This window comes from Pezoporus wallicus, unplaced genomic scaffold (assembly GCF_028554395.1).
Source record: "Pezoporus wallicus isolate ANWC-B61680 ecotype Strahan unplaced genomic scaffold, APGP_CSIRO_Pwel_v1 scaffold_3294, whole genome shotgun sequence".
Lineage (NCBI taxonomy): Eukaryota > Metazoa > Chordata > Aves > Psittaciformes > Psittacidae > Pezoporus > Pezoporus wallicus.
In genome coordinates, this window is record NW_026635478.1 from 15,585,142 (window position 1) to 15,607,455 (window position 22,314).

The 22,314-nt window shown below is 43.4% G+C and overlaps 6 protein-coding genes across 6 annotated transcripts in view; 1 reads left to right on the top strand and 5 right to left on the bottom strand.

Moving 5' to 3' along the window:
* Window positions 1–2,227: 2,227 nt before the first annotated feature.
* Window positions 2,228–22,314, bottom strand: part of LOC130610356 (histone H2B 1/2/3/4/6) — a 98,860-nt gene continuing 78,773 nt past the window's right edge. The window contains exon 2 of the mRNA XM_057430175.1: window positions 2,228–2,275. The gene's annotated coding sequence lies outside the window, so the exon portion shown is untranslated. The remainder of the gene's footprint in view (window positions 2,276–22,314) is intronic.
* LOC130610364 (histone H2B 7) lies at window positions 2,259–2,823 on the bottom strand. Its single transcript, XM_057430187.1, has one exon. It carries the CDS (start codon window positions 2,659–2,661, stop codon window positions 2,281–2,283), a length of 381 nt encoding a protein of 126 aa, XP_057286170.1. The 5' UTR covers window positions 2,662–2,823; the 3' UTR covers window positions 2,259–2,280.
* On the bottom strand, window positions 3,254–3,608 carry LOC130610377 (histone H4). Its single transcript, XM_057430212.1, has one exon. It carries the CDS (start codon window positions 3,605–3,607, stop codon window positions 3,296–3,298), a length of 312 nt encoding a protein of 103 aa, XP_057286195.1. The 5' UTR covers window position 3,608; the 3' UTR covers window positions 3,254–3,295.
* Window positions 9,749–10,153, bottom strand: LOC130610351 (histone H2A.J). The gene has a single exon (XM_057430162.1). It carries the CDS (start codon window positions 10,151–10,153, stop codon window positions 9,764–9,766), a length of 390 nt encoding a protein of 129 aa, XP_057286145.1. The 3' UTR covers window positions 9,749–9,763.
* Window positions 10,473–10,906, top strand: LOC130610320 (histone H2B 1/2/3/4/6-like). The gene has a single exon (XM_057430098.1). It carries the CDS (start codon window positions 10,473–10,475, stop codon window positions 10,860–10,862), a length of 390 nt encoding a protein of 129 aa, XP_057286081.1. The 3' UTR covers window positions 10,863–10,906.
* On the bottom strand, window positions 11,941–12,853 carry LOC130610275 (histone H1.10). The gene has a single exon (XM_057429994.1). The coding sequence runs from the start codon at window positions 12,828–12,830 to the stop codon at window positions 12,165–12,167; it is 666 nt and encodes a 221-aa protein (XP_057285977.1). The 5' UTR covers window positions 12,831–12,853; the 3' UTR covers window positions 11,941–12,164.

Here is a 22,314-nt window from a genome sequence, read left to right on the forward strand (position 1 = left end):
CAGCAGTAGCAGTCATTTTTCCCCTTCTTGGTAGCTGGTGCAGTGCAGTGTTTTGACTTTTGGCCTGGGAACAGAGCTGATAACAAGGATGTTTTGGTTTGGCCAAGGACTTTGTGAGCCTCATGCTCTGCCAGGGAGGAAGGGAAGCCGGGAGGAAGCAGAGACAGGACACCTGACCCAAACTGACTAAAGAGGTACTCCATACCACAGCACGTCATGCCCAGGATGTAACTGGGAGTTAGCCGGAAGGGCTGGGAGACTGCAGGGTTGGAGGAGGTATCGGTCGGAGCTTGGTCGGGCTTGGGGGGCAAGTTATCGGTCGGCTGGTGCTGAGGTGTTCTATTCTCTTCCCTTGTTATTTCCTTTATCATTATTATCATTGGTGGTAGCAGTAGTGATTTGTGTTATACCTTAGTTACTAAACTGCTCTTATCTCAACCCGTGGGAGTTGCATTCTTTTCGATTCTCCCCTCTGTCCCTCTGGGAGCAGGGGGAGGGCAAGAAAGGGGGGGAAGTGAGCGAACGAATTACCTGACTGGGTTTAAACCACGACAGAAGACTAAATATGAATTAAACCAGAAACCATATGAAAATAAAATCCCTGACAAGTTTTTGAAGGAGATTCTGATTTTCACATTCCTTGAAGACTTATTTATTTCAAAATCTCTTTATTAAATGGAAAAAATGCTTTGAGTCCCAAAATCACTAGAAATATGTGACAATTTGTGACGTTAAAACAAAGAAAGAACAAAAGAGCCCTCCAAAAAATTATTTGGCTTTAATTGTGAAATTGTTTAATTTCAATATAAATTAGTTGACTATTACATGTGTAAGAAAGTAAACTTTGCCAGTTTGAATGAGTCTGCCATAAACCAGGAATGTTTATGGTAATAGAACACTGATCTGTTGTCGTTAAGAATTAAAAAATGAGTAACGTTTCTATTTTAAATGGCATCTGGTTAGCAAAGAGAGAACTCAGGCGGTAGTGGGGGAGTGCTATAACAGGCTTGTTTCTGTTTAGGAGCTGAGTAAGACCAGGTCTCTTGCTTCCCCAGTAGACAGGATTCCCGGAACATGATGTTGAAACTGATGCTGTTTCTTTACATCTGTTCTCTTAGAATTCTATAAGCTTTCAGCTTTTCTCGAAATGGTAAAAAATATGCTTGATAGGTAAAGGTAGGACAGATGTAAGAATGGGTTTGTGTGCATGTGCTAAAAGAAGCAAGAAAACCCAAACCACCACTACCACCCACCCCCCCCCCAAGAAAAAAAAAGATTACGTTTTAGTTCTCACGAAAGAAATGTTACATTGCATTTTAAAAAAGTGGTGGGTGGGGGAAATCTTATCACAAAGCTGAAGTTTCCTTCCCCTCCTCTTTAGCGGCATGTAGAGGGACTTACGAACAGGAAGCAGCTGTAGATGGAAGGGGGACAAGGTTGGCAGAGGTTATATAAAGATACCCGCGGAGGGTCTCTGTGCAGGCAAACACTGACAACAAAAAAATTACAAAGCAGCACATGAAGAGCCCAGAGCCTGGGCGGGGCGGTAGCACTGAGTGAGGACGCAGATTGGTAGGATTTTGCCGCAGAGAGCTGGGAGAGTCGAGACGGGGCCGGGGCTGCCGCTCCTGCCGCTGACGGAAACCCAGATCTGCCACGGAAAAATCACTTGCGTGGAGCAGGGAGGGCAAGGACGGGAGGGGAGAGAAGCGAAAGGTTGCGCAGACTGAATTCGAGCAGGAGCCGAGTGGCAGCACGGGGCTGGAGTGCAGTCCCGGTCGAGACAGCAGAGCCACCAGACGCGCCACAGCGCCGGTGCCGAGGAAAGCGGCCCAGTCAGCGTCTCACGGGAAGCCCGTCCTGAGCTGCGAGGGGGACAAGGCTCTTTTAAGAGCCACCCACAAATTTCACAACGAGAGCTGGTTATTACTAAACTTTATAGTTTTTAGAACGCTCACAATACTTAGACATTCTTGCGTTGTGCAATTGCAAAATTTTAGAGTAGGTGTTGAAAGTTTTTTAGTCACACAGTTTCCGAATTTAGAAGCTGCTACAAAGTATCTAAAAAAGTATCAAGAACTCTGAGTAGTACAAAATAGTTTTTGCTACTGGTTATTTCTCCAATCTGCGCAAAATGAAAGTTAATGTATCTATCAACATACAACCTATGTATTTAATGATTTAATTAACTAATTTGGACTAAAATCGGCAATTGCAGCTCTTTTTAAAAAGGAGTGGGGGCTCTTAAAAGAGCCGTTTGGTTTAAACATTAGAACTGTTCTACTTGGAGCTGGTATACTTGGTGACAGCCTTAGTGCCCTCGGAAACTGCATGCTTAGCCAGCTCACCAGGCAGCAGGAGCCGCACGGCCGTCTGGATCTCCCGAGAGGTGATAGTGGAGCGCTTGTTGTAGTGCGCTAGGCGCGAGGCTTCGCCGGCGATGCGCTCGAAGATGTCGTTGACGAAGGAGTTCATGATGCTCATGGCCTTGGACGAGATGCCAGTGTCGGGGTGCACCTGCTTCAGTACCTTGTACACGTAGATCGAGTAACTCTCCTTCCTTGCTCTCTTTCGCTTCTTGTCACCCTTCTTCTGCGTCTTGGTGACAGCTTTCTTGGAGCCCTTTTTTGGAGCAGGAGCGGATTTTGCTGGTTCAGGCATCCTTAAAAGTTTCTTTCCAAGATCTTCGCTGTACCTCAACAACAGAGAAAATGGCGCCTACCCCCGTATTTATAAGGGCGTTATGCAAATTAGAGGATTGTAACAGTTCCATTCCTATTGGAGTAAAATATACCAACCCAATTACAGGCATTTCCGTCCTGTAACCCTTGGGCGCTACATTTGCAGTCTTTGTGCTTTGCAGCTACTGTGGTTGCGGTAAAACCTACACTAGCAAAAAAAAAAAACCAACAAAACAAAAAAACAACCCAAACAAAAAAAAAAAAAAAAAACCGACGAAACAAACAAAAAAACCCAAACAAAAATAAACGATAAAAAAAAACTGCACTAAATTCGTTTTTATTTTCAAAACTCATATTCATACATGGGTACTTTGTACTGTTCAGGTGCTCCTGAACTTTTAGAATGAGATATTTTCTAGCACCTTTAAAATTCTGAAACTGCACAATTCAAAACATGGTAACATTGCAAGCGTGTCATTCTGCACTTGAACGATACAAAAATGTCTAGAACATTGCACTTTTGAAAGTTTAGTAATAACCAGCTCTCGTTGTGAAATTTGTGGGTGGCTCTTAAAAGAGCCTTGTTTTGATTGTGTACGGTTTGCAACCGGAACTTAACCGCCGAAGCCGTAGAGAGTGCGTCCTTGGCGCTTCAAAGCATACACCACGTCCATCGCGGTCACCGTCTTCCTCTTGGCGTGCTCCGTGTAGGTGACAGCGTCGCGGATCACGTTCTCCAGAAAGACCTTCAGTACACCGCGTGTCTCCTCGTAGATGAGCCCCGAAATGCGCTTCACGCCGCCACGACGAGCCAGGCGCCGGATGGCCGGCTTAGTGATGCCCTGGATGTTGTCGCGCAGCACTTTGCGGTGGCGCTTAGCGCCACCTTTGCCGAGCCCCTTCCCGCCTTTGCCTCTACCAGACATGACCGCACACTTTACAAGCGCTCGCTGAACGCCACCAGCCCAGCGGAGCAGCACTATATTGCGCAGGATCCGACCTGGTTGAGGACTGCAGGGGGGTGGGGGGGGTGGGAGACGGCGGGGGAGTATGTGGGAGGGGAAGGCTGTGAGACGCGGGAGTTGCGGAGACGGTTCTTTATCCGCTGCCTCCGCCCCCATTTCCCGCCCTCCGCCCCCAAGCGGCCCCCTCGCAGCTCAGGACGGGCTTCCCGTAGGACGCCGGCTGATGCACTTTCCCCGGCACCGGTCCCAGGGGAAAGTTCGGCTGCTCTGCCTGTCTCGACCGGGACCGGACTCCAGCCCCGCAGTCAAGCTGCTATGTTCCTGTTCAGCCTGCTCAGCGCATCCTTTCTCTTCTTTGCCTTCCCGTCCTCTCCCCCCTCCACCTCCCCCCGCGCAAGTGACTGTTAAGTGGCAGGTGGGGGTCTCCGTCAGCGGCAGGAACAGCAGCCTTGGCCCCGCGTTTCGGACTGCGGCGCCCCGTCTCCATCCCGACCCGTCCCTCTGTCTGCGGCAAAATCCTACCAATCCGCGTCCTCGCTCAGCGCTACCGCCCCTCCTGGAACAGCTGATCGCCATTTCCGCTTGTGGGGATCCCGCGGATGGACTAGTTTTGTGTCGCGCTCTTTGTTCGTTTCGGCCACTGAGGCTTCGTGTTTTGTTTGTCTACCCGTCACTTCTCTCTTAACAGCTTCCCCCTCTTCCGCGCAGCCCAGCGGGCTGGGCTCTGAGCGTTCAGCGCTTTCACGTTCGCACGGAACAGCCTGCAGGTCTGTGCGAGAGGTAGCAGGGAGTGAGGCCTTGGGGGTGGGGAATCATCGGTGAGGGGCTCTGGTGGGTAATGTTTAGACCTGGGGCTCCTGTGAAGGCAACTCGAGCTGCTACTAGGGAGCGGAGGAGGGACCATGCGCCGTTCCCCTTTTCAGCCAACCTCAGCCCCGAGTGGGTCAACGGGCAGTACTGGCCGAGGGGCTTCTGCCCAACAGCTGCCGGGGTCGAGTTGGAGAAGTGGTGGCGAGGGCGCAGATGGATCCAGCAAGAGAAAAAATACATTACCGAAGCTACCAACTAGACGTCTCTATGACATCTGATAAATGATCAATAACCAAATGTGTGTTATTCCAATGAGGAATCCAGATTTTTTTTTCTGTGTATTTCACACGTTTTCTAACGAAACTTGCATATGTGTTGCTTACAGTACTTTGGACTATATTTAGAAAGTAAATAAACATTGAAAGAGTTTCGAGACTATATTTTTTAAATAAAACTGTTACGATTTTTACTTGCACAGAATAGAAATTATATGGCTATGTACTTGCCATTTCTTAAATTATTAATATTCTGAGCATTTCAAACATGTCTGCCTTTTAAAGATTATGGATATAATTTTAAATTTTGATCGTTGTTTATATAATTTCATTGCTGGACATAATTTTCAGAAATTAAGCAACATTTTCAGAATATTTATTGGCAGAATATATTCCCTAGCTTCAGGGGAAAACGTGATTGAGATATTCATATATTAAGTTACAGGTGTCCAAAAAAAGTACAGGTGTTGTATGGTAATTATAACTATCACTGTGAATCCCATTTTCATTCAAACCATTATTTTGAATAAACCGAATTAAAGACCTGCCAATCAAACATACAAAATACGAGCAGCCAAAGCTATCTTTAATTTAGACTACGCTTTTTGACTGCAGTGAATGAATTAAAACTCATTATAAACTAACTAAAAGACTTGTCGCTAGCGGACCTGCCAGGCTGGTGTTTAAAATAAACTTTTGGCTCCACAAAGTTTGCTTTGTTCTTTATACCTGAAGAACTGTGTCTAGATGAGTTTTCTGAGGCACAATTAACCTTCTGAATACTAAAGAAAGCCTGAAGGTATTACACAAAATCTTTAAGTGTTTAATAATTTCTTCATATCTCTTCCTAAGTGCAGGTATATCCTAGTATAACTTTTCCCTCCAGCAGTATAACCACTGGAAGACTTGGAAATTTATCTTCCAAAATCTCCTGGCAGAAATGGGTGATGCAGATGCCAAAAGCAGGAGCTGACAGATTTATTACCTGCAACCCCCTTTCCCCAGAGTGTGTGGGACATTTGATATAATTTAACATCATGATCTCTAGAAAGCTGCCTTGCCTGTAGGTTGCTATATGTGGCCACAGACCTGTTTCCTGTGTGTTTCTGTTAGTGATACAGTCAATTCTCTCATGGACCAGGGGGTTTTCTTAGACAAAAACAGTTAAAGCAGGAAGAAAATTTTGCTGTTGAGTATAATCCCTAATGAATTTGCATTTACTGTTCATTGGAGACAATTATTACTTGAATCAAAGTTAAGGATCCAATCCCCAGACTATAAATACTGCAGTTTCCCCATGAGTTTGGACACATAGTACTATGAGTTAAATGAGAAAGGAAACCTTTGCAATACTGTAGCTTTTCAAATAAACTTTAATTAGAACAATTGCCCTAGTTAGTCATTAAACTATAATGATGAGATTGCACTTGATTGTTGCAGTAAGGCAATATCTAACCATGACTGCACAAGAAAGTACATAATTAGTAAATAAATCATCACATCAGTGTATTATATACAACTGCAAAGTTGCTTTTAATTCTCTTGGGGCTTACATGGCAATTTAAATCCCTATCTGTACCTGTTACATAATAATATGCAAGCTAGAGTCTTGTTAGTTCTTTTTAATAGAGTTGTCCTGGGTTCAGCAGTAGCAGTCATGTTTCTCCTTCTTGGTAGCTGGTGCAGTGCAGTGTTTTGACTTTCGGCCTGGGAACAGAACTGATAGCGATGTTTTGGTTTGGCCAAGGACTTTGTGAGCCTCATGCTCTGCCAGGGAGGAGGGGAAGCCAGGAGGAAGCAGAGACAGGACACCTGACCCAAACTGACCAAAGAGGTATTCCATACCACAGCACGTCATGCCCAGGATGTAACTGGGAGTTAGCCGGAAGGGCTGGGAGACTGCAGGGTTGGAGGAGGTATCGGTCGGTGCTTGGTCGGGCTGAGGGGGGGCAAGTTATCGGTTGGCTGGTGCTGAGGTGTTGTATTCTCTTCCCTTGTTATTTCCTTTATCATTATTATCACTGGTGGTAGCAGTAGTGATTTGTGTTATACCTTAGTTACTAAACTGTTCTTATCTCAACCCGTGGGAGTTGCATTCTTTTCGATTCTCCTCTCCGTCCCTCCGAGAGCAGGGGGAGGGCAAGAAAGGGGGGGGGAAGTGAGCAAACGAATTACCTGACTGGGTTTAAACCACGACAAGAGTACATTATTCAAAACATTGAAAACAAAGTGAAGGTGAAAAGCGATAGAAAAGCCTTTTGCCTTTTAAACGACGCATTAAGAAGACTTTTGATGCATTGACTGACATTATTGAGTTACTAGATGATGTTTAAGGCCCCTTCCAACCCAAACCATTTTATGCTTCTGAGATCCCTAAATGTAACTGTGATCCACAATATTTGAAGGTGTATGGGTGGAATTTTTTTCTTGTCACAAGTTTGTCAAGATGTGAAGGTGTATTGGAACCCAGTGATATAGCTAAGGCATCTTATGGTATGGATTTCCTCTTTATTACTGTTTATTATATATGCAAATGAGATGAAGCTTGTTTATTTAAACTTGCTTTGCTACATTTCTCCATCTAGTAGGATCTGTTGAAAGCTGCAAGTCTCTAATGCAAGTAGATTTGCCAGCACACCTATCATATAATCCATCTGACTTATAGAACATTTCCCTTTGAGGTTTCACCAGTAAGATGGCAGCACAAGGTTCACAACTGGTGAAACCACAACTGGCTAAGAAGAAAAAGAATGCTAAGAAGTAGACTTAAGTATCAGAGAGGGTGAAACTCCAGTTACTGAGGTGAGCAGGGTAAATAGTCAAATGAGAGATATTTGGAATTATATTCTGAATAAAATGACATATTTGTGGTCAGATGACAAGAAGAATTTGGAGAACTTCTGGCCTTACTTCCACACTCCCACTCCCATACTCCCACTACTCAGAGAAGGGTAAAGCCCTCTCCTATAGTACCAATTCTGATTTCCATATAGAGGAGTTTTCTTTCACAGAGAAATCACATTCCTAGACACAGATAACCCCACAGTCTTTCTCTGGGATTCTAGTGCTTTAATCTAGTGATACACAATTGTGGTCCAGAAAGCCCATTTTATCCTGGGCTGCATAAAAAGCATCCTAGACAGTAGGTCAACGGAGGATCTTCTCACCTTCTACTCTTCCCTCATGAGATCTCACCTGGAGGACTTCATCCAGCTCTGGGGTTCCTAGCACAAGGAACACATGGCCCTGTTAGAGGAGGTCCAGAGGAGAGTCCCAGAAATTATTAGAGGGCTGGAAGAGCTCTCCTGTGAAGACAGACTGAGAGAGTTACAGCTGTTCACCCTTGGCAAAAGCAGGCTCTAGGGAAACCTTACATCAGCCTTTCAATATGAGACAACAGAGAGAGACTTTTTACCAAGGCCTGCAGTGACAGGACAAGGGGGAATTGCTTTAAACCAAAAGAGGAGAGATTTGAATCAGATATTAGGAAAATTTTTTTTACTTATGAGGGTGGTGAGGCACTAGCACAGGTTGCCCAGAGAAGCTGTGGCTGCCCCATCCCTGGCAGTGTTCAAGGCCGGGTTGGACAGGGCTTGGAGCAACCTGGTCTAGTGGAAGTTGTCCCTGATCATGGCAGGGGGATGGAACTGAATGAGCTTTAAGCTCCCTTCTGACCCAAACCATTCTATGACCTGAAACACAGATGAAGGAATCTGTTCTGGAAAAGACATTAAGAAGACTTGTGCATGTTAAAATAGTCTTAATACAATTGCAATTGTTCAAGAAGAGGAGTGCCAAGTAGCTGCAGCTAATGAGGATAAACAACATAATGAAAACATTATGGCTCTAAGCGTACCTATTCACAAACAAATCCTTAGGTGAGATACCATTACCATACCAGGATAGTGTGATGCTCCAGACAGCTCTCCTCAATATCTCTCCACAAATTATCCATGATGTCCCACTCTGATCATGACACAGTTCTACTTAAAAAAACCTCTCTGTTATAGCTTGGGGGTGGGGAAGAGAGGCACGGGTGTCTTGCTGTGTTTGTGGCATTTTCTTTCCTCTATTACCACAGGGGATAAGGAGGGCAGAAGTGCTGCACAGGTGGGAATTCTGGCCTCAATGCAGTGTGCTGCAGACCGTCAGGTGCTGTTTCTGGGAACACCTTAGTAAGAGGAATCAGCTAGACAAGTCTTTCTCATAATTTATAGCAGTGCATTTAAAGAGCTTTAACACTGTGCTCTTGGGTGGTACATGAGCCAACAATAAAGATGAATTCAAATACTTTTGCCCACTGTTAATTGATACAATAGTTATGCACAGCAAGACAATTAAAGAATGGCATATTTGAAAATTCTACTTAAAAAAGGATATATACCAGCATTGCAAGAAGTTTCCTCTGAATAGAGAGATGCTACATTATTGCTTTACAGCGCAGGTCCATCTAATTGAGGTTCTAGAACAAAACGAGCTATTTCCCTTAAGGCTTTTTTCATTTTATTCCTAAGTCAAGTCACAGGGAAGCTTTGCAACTTTAAAAGAACAACGGCCAACAAAGGAAGCCTTTCTTCATTTTTCCTAGCTATATAGGTTTGGAACAATATTTTCATGCTACATAGCTTTTTACACTCTCCCCCCAGCTTTTTAGCAACCCCAGTCCCCATGTTTTACACCATAAGTAGCCCATAAAATCATGACAATTGAGCACATTGAACATTAAGAACGAATCTACTACAAAAAAAAAAAAAACAAAAACAGAAAAAGAAAAAATCAAGTACGATTAGTGTTCTTTCCGTACAAAAAAAATCAAGACCTGGAACGCATATATACCACCCCATCAGGAGAATGAAGTTTGAAGGCTTTGCCACAGAACATGGCATTACCTCAGTGCATAAGGAAACAGCATCCAACCTTTCATAAACCAAGCAATGCAACTCTTTTCTGACCGTGTGGGTGGCTCTGAAAAGAGCCTTTGAGTTAAAAAAAAGTGTATTTAAAGAAGTCTAAGCAGCTTCATTTTTTCAGTTTACTTGCTTTTAGCCTTATGACTCTCAGTCTTCTTGGGCAGCAACACAGCCTGGATGTTGGGCAGCACACCACCCTGCGCGATCGTCACCTTGCCCAGCAGCTTGTTGAGCTCCTCGTCGTTGCGGATGGCGAGCTGCAGGTGCCGCGGGATGATGCGAGTCTTCTTGTTGTCGCGAGCCGCATTGCCTGCCAGCTCCAAGATCTCAGCCGTCAGGTACTCCAATACGGCCGCCATATAAACAGGAGCTCCAGCACCGACCCGTTCCGCGTAGTTACCCTTTCGCAGCAGGCGGTGGACGCGGCCCACAGGGAACTGCAGGCCAGCCCGTGAGGACCGTGACTTGGCCTTAGCTCGAACTTTACCCCCTTGTTTCCCGCGACCTGACATTCTCCAACCGCCTAAACACCTAACACGCAAACCTTACGGTAACAAACAGAACAAACCTGACGCGACTGCTCTCTCCCTTTTTATCTCTTCCCAGGGAGGAATTACCGCTTGCTGATTGGCTGGAAACATCCATGGCTTAGACAACCAATGAGACGAGGGATCATGTATTAACCAATCAGCGAAAAGGATACGCCCTCTTGCGAGAAGATCCAATCGAATTGAACGACTTGGAGGTCGTGTGTTTGCATAACGGCCCTATAAGTAGAGGGTTCTGCCGCCATTTTATAGTTTTCTTCTTGTTCTGACAACGTGTAGTCGTATGAGTAAAATGCCGGAGCCGGTTAAGTCAGCTCCTGCTCCCAAGAAAGGTTCCAAGAAGGCGGTGACTAAAACACAGAAGAAGGGTGACAAGAAGCGCAAGAAGAGCCGCAAAGAGAGTTATTCTATCTACGTGTACAAGGTATTGAAGCAGGTGCATCCCGACACGGGTATTTCTTCCAAGGCCATGGGCATCATGAACTCCTTCGTTAACGACATCTTCGAGCGCATTGCCGGCGAGGCCTCGCGCCTGGCACACTACAACAAACGCTCCACCATCACCTCTCGGGAGATCCAGACGGCCGTGCGGCTTCTGCTGCCTGGTGAGCTGGCCAAGCATGCAGTTTCTGAGGGCACCAAGGCTGTCACCAAGTACACTAGCTCCAAGTAGAGCGCCTCAGACATTTTTAATCCAAAGGCTCTTTTAAGAGCCACCTACATACTCCTTAAAAGAGCTTTAGCACAGTGTCTCAAGGTTCCTGGGTGTAAAAACGTGGTTGTAAAATATTAAACTCAAGTTGAAATGTCTGTTAAATCAGTCATAATGGCTTGCAATTATTAATGTAAAACCTTGTTAAATTGATTATTACATAAATACTAGCTTTCAAGTTTTCCGGTAAATAAGCGGTGTTATGAATCAGTATAATGATTTAGGATGTGATGCATTATATATTCCATCATAAATGAAAAAGACTTTCATATAGCTTGCACTTGGAAAGTTAACGCACGGGCACCCCAAAAATAGGACAAGAAAAATGCGCCATTTTTGCACAGTTGTCACTAGACAGATGGTCCAGGACAAGACAGAAAGCAGCCTTGTAGATCGGAAGACAAAAGGAGACTAGGAGATGCGAGGATATCTTTCAGACGGGGTGGATGCGCTTGGAAAACGAGCTCATAACGCCGAGAGCCAGCGCGGGCTTTTCTAAATTACCTAATTACCCAATAAGCGAAAGCGGATTCTCCCATCAGCCAATCAGAACCGGACACAGGAGGAGCCACGATGCCGCAGGAGCACCGCCCGCAAAGCGCCCTGCCCGCAGCGGCTGAGTACAGCAGTCAGGAAGAGCTCCTGCCGCTCCGACTACACCACCACTAGGCCAGCAGGGTGCAGAAGAGGACCGCTGATAGCTCTACTCGCACCCCCGCCCCACGCTCCCCCCCCGCCTCCTCCCCGGCAGTCTCCATCTCGAAAAGCAGGTCGGGGAAGTCACGCAGAAATTCAGACCTGCAGAAATTCACGACAGCGCTGCCGAGCGGATAGGTCTATTGCGAAGGAAGCGGAAGAGCTGTGCTGACAGTTCCCGGGTACGGCTACTAAGAGGTGTGGCCGTCGCGCCCAGGCTGTTAGTAACCGCGCTGGTTAAAATCGCCGAAACAAAACTCCACGACCCGGAGCAACACCCGCCCTAAAGCAGTCCCTTTAACCCTCTTGCGGTGCTCAAAAACAAGTCAGCCTTTAGAAAGCGTTTTCGCAGGAAATACAAATTTTATTTTTCCTAGTCTTAGCGTAACCACGGCCGGAAGTTTAGCGTCCCATCCAATCCACAGACGAACGTCCCACACGGATAGTTGTGTGGTTACCTCTGCTGCAGGCACGGACCTCGGCGAAGGAGTGCATCAGCCCTTTTCGGGACAATAGTGGGTGGCTCTTAAAAGAGCCGTTGGGTTTCAGTATTTCCACTTCAGCACTTCACTTCTTCGGCGCCGCCTTCTTTGCCTTGGCTGCTTTCGGCTTGGCTGCCCTGGGCTTAGCTGCTTTGGGCTTCACCGCCTTTGCCTTGGCTGGACTCTTTGCTGCTGTCGCCGCCTTCTTGGGCTTGGCAGCCTTAGTCGCCTTTTTGGGGCTCTTGGCTGCTTTCTTGGCCGCGGCAGCGGCCGGCTTCTTCACTTTCTTGGGGCTCTTCTTCACTGCCGCAGCCTTCTTGGGCTTCTTGGCAGAGCTAGCAGGCTTCTTAGCCGCTGGCTTCTTGGGCTTGGCTGCAGCCGTCCTCTTTTTGGGAGCTTTTTCTTTCACCTCTCCCGGTTTCTTGCTGAGGCGGAAAGAGCCGGAGGCACCGGTGCCCTTGGTCTGCACCAGAGTGCCTTTGCCTACGAGGCTCTTGAGCCCCAATTTGATGCGGCTGTTGTTCTTCTCCACATCGTAGCCGCCGGCGGCCAGCGCCTTCTTGAGCGCGGCGAGGGAGAGTCCCTTGCGCTCCTTGGAGGCGGACACGGCCTTGGTGATCAGCTCTGTGACGCTAGGGCCCGCGGGCTTCCGGGCTTTGGAGCCGCCCGCCGCCTTCTTCGGCTTCTTGGCGGCCGCTTTGGCGGCCGGGGCAGCGACAGCGGGAGCGGCGGCGGGAGCAGTCTCCGACATCGCTGCAGAGACTTCTTCCTAATCAAAAGAAAGTAATTGGGCTACAGTAACCCCGATGCCTGAATTTATAGCGAAGCGGTGATCTGTGATTGGTGCTTTGCAGAGCCCGCCTAACTGTGAGCCAGGAAGAGCTTTTAGTCCGCCGAGTCTGTGTTTCTTTGGAGTTATAAATTCATATTTTTTGTAAACTGCGTGCTACGAAATCACCCCAGTTTCTTCGGGCGGTGAAAAGAAGAGGGTGGACTTTCATTCCGGGGAATTTCTTGCTCTTGGGACCCCAGATGAGAGAGAAAATATGTGTTTAACCCCGCGTTGTGAAGCCAGAGAGACCCCGGGAATGGCAAACTTTTGTTTTTCCTTCTAAATTATAATAAACCCCGTAGACAAAAAGTCTCCCCCGTACTGCAGACTTATTCTTTAGGGGGTTTTCTCCAGATTAGGACAGAAACCGAGGGGGCAGCTTCAATATTTTTGTCGTAAATTGATTTCAAAGAGAAGGAAGTAACACAATTTCATGGCTGAGCATTGAATATGGATAAAGATTCGGCTCCCTTAACCATATCTTTAACTATTAAGGATACCATATTTCTACAGAATTTCCTCTTTTGGGAAAATAAGAGACCTTCAGAGGAATATATGTAGTGTTGAAAAGTGTCTGGAACTTGCAAGGGCTCTTCATTTTTTCTGGTGTTCTGTAAGTGAATAGCAAGATTTTGGTATTTTCACGAATTGTCTCTATTTGTAAAAGTAAGCTGCCAATGCTTAGTTAATGCATATAAATTCCGGATGAACTGCTAGTTTAATGCATCCTTGCTTGCATCTCTCTATACTATTATTCTTTAAGACTTACAGAAGCCAGAAGCAGACTGGCAGGGGAAAAACAGCAAACAGCTATATATACACTAATATGATCGTAAACTACTTAAACATTAATGGAGACAGCTGAAGCCACTGTTCACCCCCAAAAAATGAAATAATGTGGAAATCTGGCCTATATGAACAGAAAGCTTAAACCTCAATATTACCTATAAATATTTGATAAGAATTTTTTTCTTTTTTTCTTTTTTCCCAAGGGATTTTATAAAACCTGCCATTCTCTTCTTTAAAGGAAAAGAAAAACAGCAATTTAGGTTTTCATCCAAATCTTCAGAATATTGAAACATTTTTCAGACAATCCTCACAAATCAGAATCAGCTTTAATTATTATAATCCCACTTAATTTTTAAGACTCAGAAAGTGACAACAAAGATTACTTATTTTTTTTTAAGGACTTCAACAAAAGTCTCGACTGGCTTGTAATGAAAAAGAAGCCAGGTTTGGTTTTGGTTTTGGTTTTTATTTCCTTTGTTGAAAAGAACAAATTAAGCCCAAACCTAATATTTTGCCCTATTGTACTTTTATGTTATGAAAAATGTTAGTGGGCTATTTCAGCAGAGGAGTGTCTCTTCTAGCATGGATAAATTGGAGATTCTAGAAGACAAATAGTATCTTGAAAAAGGCCCTGGCATTTTTGTTTTTTTCCCCTTCATATATTAAATGCTGAAAACAAAGTTAAGTTATATGTAATAGTAAGGAGTTTTAGTTGAAATGTGATAGTTTAAAATGGCAAATAAAAATAAGATATATTAGAATAACAAAAGTTAAAACAATGAGCTACCACTGTTTCATATTCTCTCCTAGATTTCTTTTTATTTTGTTACATCTGCATCCAAACCAGCTAATAAATACTTTGAAGCAGAGAAGGAGTGGAAGGAAAAAGCAAAGAAAAGGAAAAATTATGTTCTCTACTACCCCACCGTAGGGACTGAAGGGTGTACTGAAGTGGGCTATGAAATCTGCCTCACTTCTTGAGAACATGATGCTGTACCTACATAAGCAACTAAACCAAATCCAAAATAGCCATAGAATTTTAAGCTCAGAATGGTAAATTAAATGATCAACAGAAATATGTTTCTGAGAGGCAAAAATGCAGTTGCTCATGGGCAGGATGAAGGTATTATGCTCATTTTCCAGGTTATTTGAATGGAAATGGCCATAAAGCAGAATTTGAATGTAAGTGATACAAAAGACAGATGAAGGAAAGCTTGTCATCTGTCTGGGGCTGATGAAAAAGGTCATTATCTGGGGATTTCAAGCAGCAGAATTTAGGCCTTCTCCCACTTTTAGTTCTTGATGCATCCATGTAAATCTGCATGTCATTTAAATAGTTCCCTGCTCTCTGTTTTGAGCTACACTTCTGAAGTTCTTTGCTCTTCCCTAGTTGTTTGAGACACTGGAAGATCTGGCAGCTGGCATCCAGAACTGTGTTTCAGCACCCTTTATTGTATCTATTCCTCAACCATTATGCTGGTTCTTTTCAGCAAAGACCATTATACCTGGCCTACTTCTGAGCAATGAAAATTTTCTTGCTCTTACCAACCATTTCTTTAGTGGTATGAGTCAGTGTGAAAAGGAGTCATTTCTAGGTTTATTTCTGTGCCCTGCTCCCAGTAATGAAATTTTCTAGTTAACTGGATAAAATAAACTTGTCAGAAGCTTTGAACAATTCTCACTTTTGCATTGCTGGAAATAGCTGTTAAACACTACATTGGACCAAAATAACAGTTCTCAGTTTTTAGAGAGATCAATTACTATCTAACTTACAAATAGCACTGATATTGCCCTGAGCATTTTACAGATAAGAGAAAAACAAGCCTCCCACCACATAACTTAGAAAATCGGTAGGAGAGTATGGAATGTTTTTTCAACATTTCAGAGAAATTTGGAGAGTTTTTCTTTGTGCCAAGCAGCATAACTTGAAAAATAAGTTTTGAGCATGAGCTCGTAATAGCAATTGTTTGCAATTTCCATGTGAAGAGACAAATATTCAAATATGACTTCTTTTATACTAAATTTCAATCAAACTGCAAAGATTGGAACTTCTCCTGGTTTTTTACTTTTCAAGCACGCTGTCCAAACGCAGGCTCTGTTCACCTCCTACTCAGGACCTCAAACCAATTTCTTATGCCTCCTTAAAAGACAAACCCTTAGCTCCCCAAAACAGAATCTCATTTCCATTCATCATCACATAACATGCCCTGGCATCCTTCGTTGCCTAGCAGTACAGGTGCTAGTGCAGATTACAGACGACCCTACAAAATGCCAGTGTATTTTCCAGTGCAAGGATCTTCACATATAACTTAGGAAGTCATTCCTAAAACTATATAGCACAGAAAACATTTGACTTTTTTTTTTTTCTTATCAAGACAGAAGCTCCATGTGGAGGAGAAACAGCTTAGACATTAGACAAATAGAGGCAGATTAGACATTCAGGCTGCAGAAAGAGAACAATCTAGATAAGCTGATTAGCCAAGTTTAGCTGAAGACCTACACTCATTTAATTACATTAACTATTACTAACATGGTGAAGAGAAATTGTGAAGTTTTAATTGAAGCATGCTATCTTCTTGACAAAGAATGATTTTGAAGACATTCAGGTAATCACTCTCAATATTAATAATAAAAAACACCATATGGAGACATTAGTCAGGTTGCTGGCATGCTACAATTATATTGACAATACTGATTCAGCAATTGCAAGGTTTATATAGTATGGAAGAGTTAAGATGTCAAAAGGCTGTCAGTAGTAAAGAAACCTCTATCTTTTTAAGATATATACTTCAGCCAAGCTACCAAAAATATGCTGACACATATTTAAGTGTTAGGGAAATCACATCTCCTAAAAAGAAGTATATTGCCTTCTAATCTAACACTTAATGCAATAGTTCCCACCCCCACACTGGAAGAAGGTTCAACTAGAGCAGGGAGACACTGCAACTTTTCCAGAACCAGACTCTGGTTCTGTCTGCTTTATTCAGGTATTTGAACACATGGAAAAGACTCCTCTAAGCCTTCTCTTCTTCTGGCTGAACAGTCTCAGCTCTATCAGCATCTCCTCATATGAGAGATGCTCCAGTCTCATAAACAACTTTGTGGCCCTTCACTCTTCTCACTCTAGCTGTATCTACATCTCTGTTGCACTAGGGAGGCCAGAACTTGACTCCAGATGGGTCTCACCAGTGCTCATATCTCTCAGTACTATTTTGCAAATAATACTTCTCCAGGTTAATTTATGAAACCTGTGTGCAGATTGGCTCTGAATGGCCCTAGCAGCACTTTTTAAATCTTGGTGGTTAAACAAAGGTAGCTTAAAAAAAATTGTTACCTCTCACACAGTCCTTAGTTTCAAGGCTTGTCATGACCAATTTGAACTCCCCTGATTTGGCTCAGTGAACATGTTGTCCATGACTGTAGGACTTAAGTCTAGTTGGAGTCTCAGCAAAACTTCCACTTTAAAAAAACATCCCTACATTCTGGAGTGATCAAAAGGTGAGAAGAGGTGACATTCCTGCCTGCTGTAACTGCTAAATGCTTGCTAACCAGCAAAAAAGAAGGGCTGTGCATTCTAATGAATCAGCCTCAAAATCTCCTTGTCTGTCCAGAAAAGGACAGCCTAAAGCATCAAAATCTTCCTTCCAGCTTATAAAAAGCTTTGAATCAGAGATCCTCTAATAAATAAATTTTATTTCGGTCCACCCATCCCTAAGACTGATAATTATCATTATTAGTAGTGTAGTACTACACATAAGAATCTCAGTTGAGCAGGTTTTTTTCTACTTTGTTATGTGGAGTACTCAACTTTGTGCTGTTTTCTGTTAAAGAGAAAGCCAGTAAATGAAGGCAGATGAAGAAATATAGGTACCTACATGTAAAAGGCTGAAAAGGTAACCCTACCTGGTGCCTGGAAATAAAATGAAATGTGGTGTCTGAACCAATGTTATGTATTGTCTATTCTCCCAGGTGGACAACACAGTCAAATGGCAGTTCTTTTTTGTGAGTCATATTGCAAATACTGATTCAGTCAGAGATGAAAATCAAAACTAGGCCATCAACATAGAAAATCTACGTCCTGCCACTTCAGTGGTACTCAGGATGTATATGTTATTAGATGTCATTTCCTAAGCTATCAAAGGTTGTTGTAGCCCTTCATGCTGAGTGAAGGGAAACAGGATGCTGAAAGCTTACCTGCAGACCCAGCTATGCACCCAGCCCATACAGTCTCTTCGTTAGGGTACCTGAAGAACATGGGCAAGAACTAAGCAAATAAGTCATTCTGGATTACAGATTTATGTATTGGCCAGGTCATTCCTTCCACCCTGGGGAAGGAACTGCATTGATAAGGAGTCGTAATAACTACCAGCTCTGCCAAACTCAAGGAAGATATGAATAAACTCAAGAATCTACAGTACTCAAAGCAGACATTGGTTTGTAGGATGCAAGGGAAGAAATTAAAACCGTGTTTAACTGGCTTGCTCCAAAATTAACTTCAGAAAGAGTTTCAGTAGAGGATGTGTTTCCCTAGATCTGGCCGATACAGTGCAGGTTTTCTGTCTGTTCCATTTTATTTACTTTTAGAAAAATATTAGAAGTGAAACTAATGATCAGGGAAACTTGGTCTAGAACTCCACACACACACAGAAGGTAGAAAATTATATTTAAATGTTTATGATTGTCAACTATAAAATTAAAATATTGTCTCAAACAGAGAAACAGGATCAGTCCTAGGCATATTTATGATGTGATTTACAGCCTACAAGGGCATGTATAGAAATGGTATATGTACCGACAAGCAAATGAATTCTAGAATGACGGAGGTCAGTTTATGTATTGAAAAATGCCTGATAAATTGGAGGAACTATCTTCAAAAATATGTAAGAGACTTCACCTGGGAAGAAATATATCAATTTTATGAATATTAGACAGTAGCAGTTGATGAGCACCAGAGTAGATCTGGAACTTCCGATTATAGTTGTAAACTGACATTGAATCAGCAGCAGTTTGTTACTAGGTGTTAGGAAAAGGAGACAGTGACAACATCTACAAGACGAATGAAGGTCTTTCTCTGTAGCCAGGAACAGTATAGTCTCACTTGGAGTTTTAGACCCAATTTTTAGTACTGAACTTCAGGTAATGAGAAATGAATGTTAACAGAATACACAGAAGAAAGCAATATTATTTATCAGAAAGGCTAGGAACTCTTCCCTAACGGAAAGACACATATTGTTAGACTTCCCTGACTCACAGACTTATAACCTCAGGTTTTTTCACAAACACTTAAAACATGAAAAGGAAGGAAGGAAGTCATCTTTCCGTGGTATACATTGTAGGAAATACAGGAACTAATGTTCTTTGCTTCAGCAGATTAGCAGTAAGGAAATAATTTCTAATATGGAATAGAAAAGGTTACTTGGGAAGATTGCAGGGTCTCCAAAAATCAGTGAGACTGAGTAACAACCAGATGTAAAATGGATATAGTTGACTCTTGCTGATGGGTGGAGTGCAATGAAAAAACATTGGCATGTTTAGGTACTGGTAATTATCACAGAACTATAGATAAGAGAGTATAGATGTGGACAAGGGAGGAGTGTTGTATGCAATTTAGGAATACTTGTGAAACTACCTCTCATGGAATTCTCATTTGGGACCTGAGGAAGTACAGGCAGGATCAACAGGCTGTTAAATGTCTGAAAATTGTAGTATAGGGTCAAAGGGCCATAGTTAACAACTTAGTGACTGTGGGCAATCAGTGAAGAATAGCCCAGGGATGAATACTTGATAATACTTGATGTTTTCTGGAATGACATGAATGATAAGAGAGTACCCTACTTTTTGTAAGTTTAGGAAGGGTAGACAGAGTCAAAAGTAAGGCATTCAATTAAAGAGACTTAAATAAACTGTAAGTATAAATAAAACCCTGTAAGCAGTTGGGGTTTCCAACCAAAGTATTTTGTTTTCCAACCAAGTATTACTGTAACAAAGACAAAGCACAGCAGTAGTGTCTGGAAGCACAATGCACGTCATCATTTTCCAGACTTGGCTTCCTCCAGAAACACAACTCAAGACAAAATTCAATACATTCCTACAGGGATGCCCACAGTAGATTCATTACTTGGAAAACTATGCTCCAGAGAGACTGTTTGGACAAGGTCAGTATTTCAGCTGCTGTTAAGTACTTAGAACTCTATAAAAGCTGGCAGAGTTCAACAGCAAAACTTCCTGCCCAGTGCAGCTCTGCAGGATCTAAGGAAAAGAGAGGAGCTGATCAGTCTCAGCTCTGCAAGGAACATTGCACTCACGATGTTTTCATGATACCTCTTTCTATCTGAATCAATAGTCAATGTATCAGGTGATCTGTGCTGCTTTAAGTGCCAGTTTAAAAAGCAGAATAAGGATTTAAAAGCAGCAGTCAAGTGTCAGCTGTGGTTGTTGAGTAGCTGGTTTGCTTTTTGCTGTCCCTTACCTGAATGCAGAAGTAGATTTTCATGGTGTGCTACAAAGCTCTGAGCTCCACAGGCTACCCAGATTCTGGGAAACACTTGTTGGTGAGGTCCTTTTGTGTCTTCTTTAGAGAAGTCCAGAGCCCTGGAAGGAAAACAACATGGGCAGAAGGGCATCCCTTCCCCCCAGCTGCAGATTATTGACCCCATCCGTTCTCTCCCATGTCCTAAACCAGCTTCACATGAGTAACTGGGCATATTACACATATATCTCCCCAACACTCCAAACTTACTCTAGGATTTCCTCCAGCCTTTCTTCATAGACTATTCAGCTATACCAGCTATTCAGTGAGCCTGCAAGACTTCAGCTTGTGGGTGGTGTGGTGTGGGTGAGGCCCATCAAGCCTTCTCTTTCCAAGGCAGAATGAGGCACATCACTCTCGCTACTCCAGTCACGCTAGGCTGGGCACAAACAGTCTGGACAGCTGGCACATTGTTGTGTGAGAGAAACACCTCAGAAAATGTATTTCTGCAATTCTACCACAAACACTATTGATTTGAAAGGAACCCTGAAACATCTGGCCCTGTGAGGAGTAGGTATAACTGGTGGCAGGGCCATGTGAGTGCTTGGGTGTCAGTGCCTGCCAAGTACAACATTCCTTCGGAAGTGCGTCTGCAGTGTCCCTTCCTGCAATCCGCTGTTTGAGACTAATCCTGTGATGTTGTTTTCCATGAGGAAATGGCATTCAGCTCCTGCTGGTTTACAGAGCAACATGGCAGTGACTCAGACAACAGGCACTTGCCCTTCCCCACAGCTGGCATGGTGCAAGGGAAGCAAGATGACTTCTGGAAGATCTGTGAGAAACCACTCTCTGTGCATGCAAACTGCATCCTCAAGGGTCAGTTCAGGCTGCTGGACTATGGCAGAGGTCTTGTCTTAGTTTATCAGTCCCTGTGTAGCTTATGAACTTGGCAGCAAGAAGGTTGAAAACAATCCAAACCACGGTTGCAGCCCAATCTTTTGCATCTTTGATTGAGAGGAGCCTTTAAATAAAAAAGTGAGAATGGGTGTCTCAGCCTCTGACTGTCTCAACTGGCCAGGAGAGGGGAGGGGAGAGATGAAGTCAGTTACCAAAGTATCTATCATTAAGGCTATCATGATGGCTGTAACATTTAAACATTAGGTGACACTGTTTAGTAGTTTCACTTAAGCAGCATAAACCACTTCAACTATGCTGCTGCCAGGAGATGTCTTCCAAATGGCAAATCCACACATGCAAATATTGACTTGGGCCTCAGTCTCAAGATAAAAGCTTTCTGTGCTTCAAAAATTTCTTGGCAAAATTATGTGGGCTGCTTGATTTCAGTAAGCGCAGCTTCATAGTGTGGCTTACACGCTGTACTGAAGGTGGGGTATATAAGCATGGGGATACAAAGAACAAGAACCACTGGGATAGATTTAAAAGCCTCAAGTGTTGCAAAGAATTTAAATACTGTGCAGTGTGCAGTCTTACCCATGTGTAAAGACAGGTCCCAGTTGACTACATCTCCACTGAATAGTCTCCAACCAGATTCTTTTATATATTATGCATAAGGAGTTTAATGTTTAAGAACAAATTTCCTTATTGAGCATGACATGGGATTTCGATTTAGTGGAGTGATTCAGCAATGTGCTGAAATCACATCATAAGCATAATAGAGCATTTGCAATATACAGTTGAATCACAGCATATACACGATTCTTATTACTGGTCTCTATATGCTCATTGTTTCAATGCTGGGCCTCCCCAGTTGCTGGGAAGGGATATATTGGTTAACACCTCAAGACCATTGCTTCTTTCAAACTTTGTTTTATTTCTTGTCCAGTTTGTATACTTTATGTTGGGCTGACTTACACAGGCACTGCCTCCAGGCTTTTCCCATCCTTATGGTGGCCTGACTTGCTCAGGAAAAACATTACTAGTTGTCTGAGGGAACCTTATGATTCATTGGTGCAGTGTCTTATCTAAAAACATGGTAATCCTCCAGTCTTCCTGGTGTTGAGATAAATGAAGCTTTCTTTATAGTACATTATTCCTCAAACTCATTGTCTTTTTGCCTTCTCCTCTGAGCTGGCCTCCACTATATTGGCGTGCTGATCTGTCAAAAGTGCACAGGTTTTCAGTACA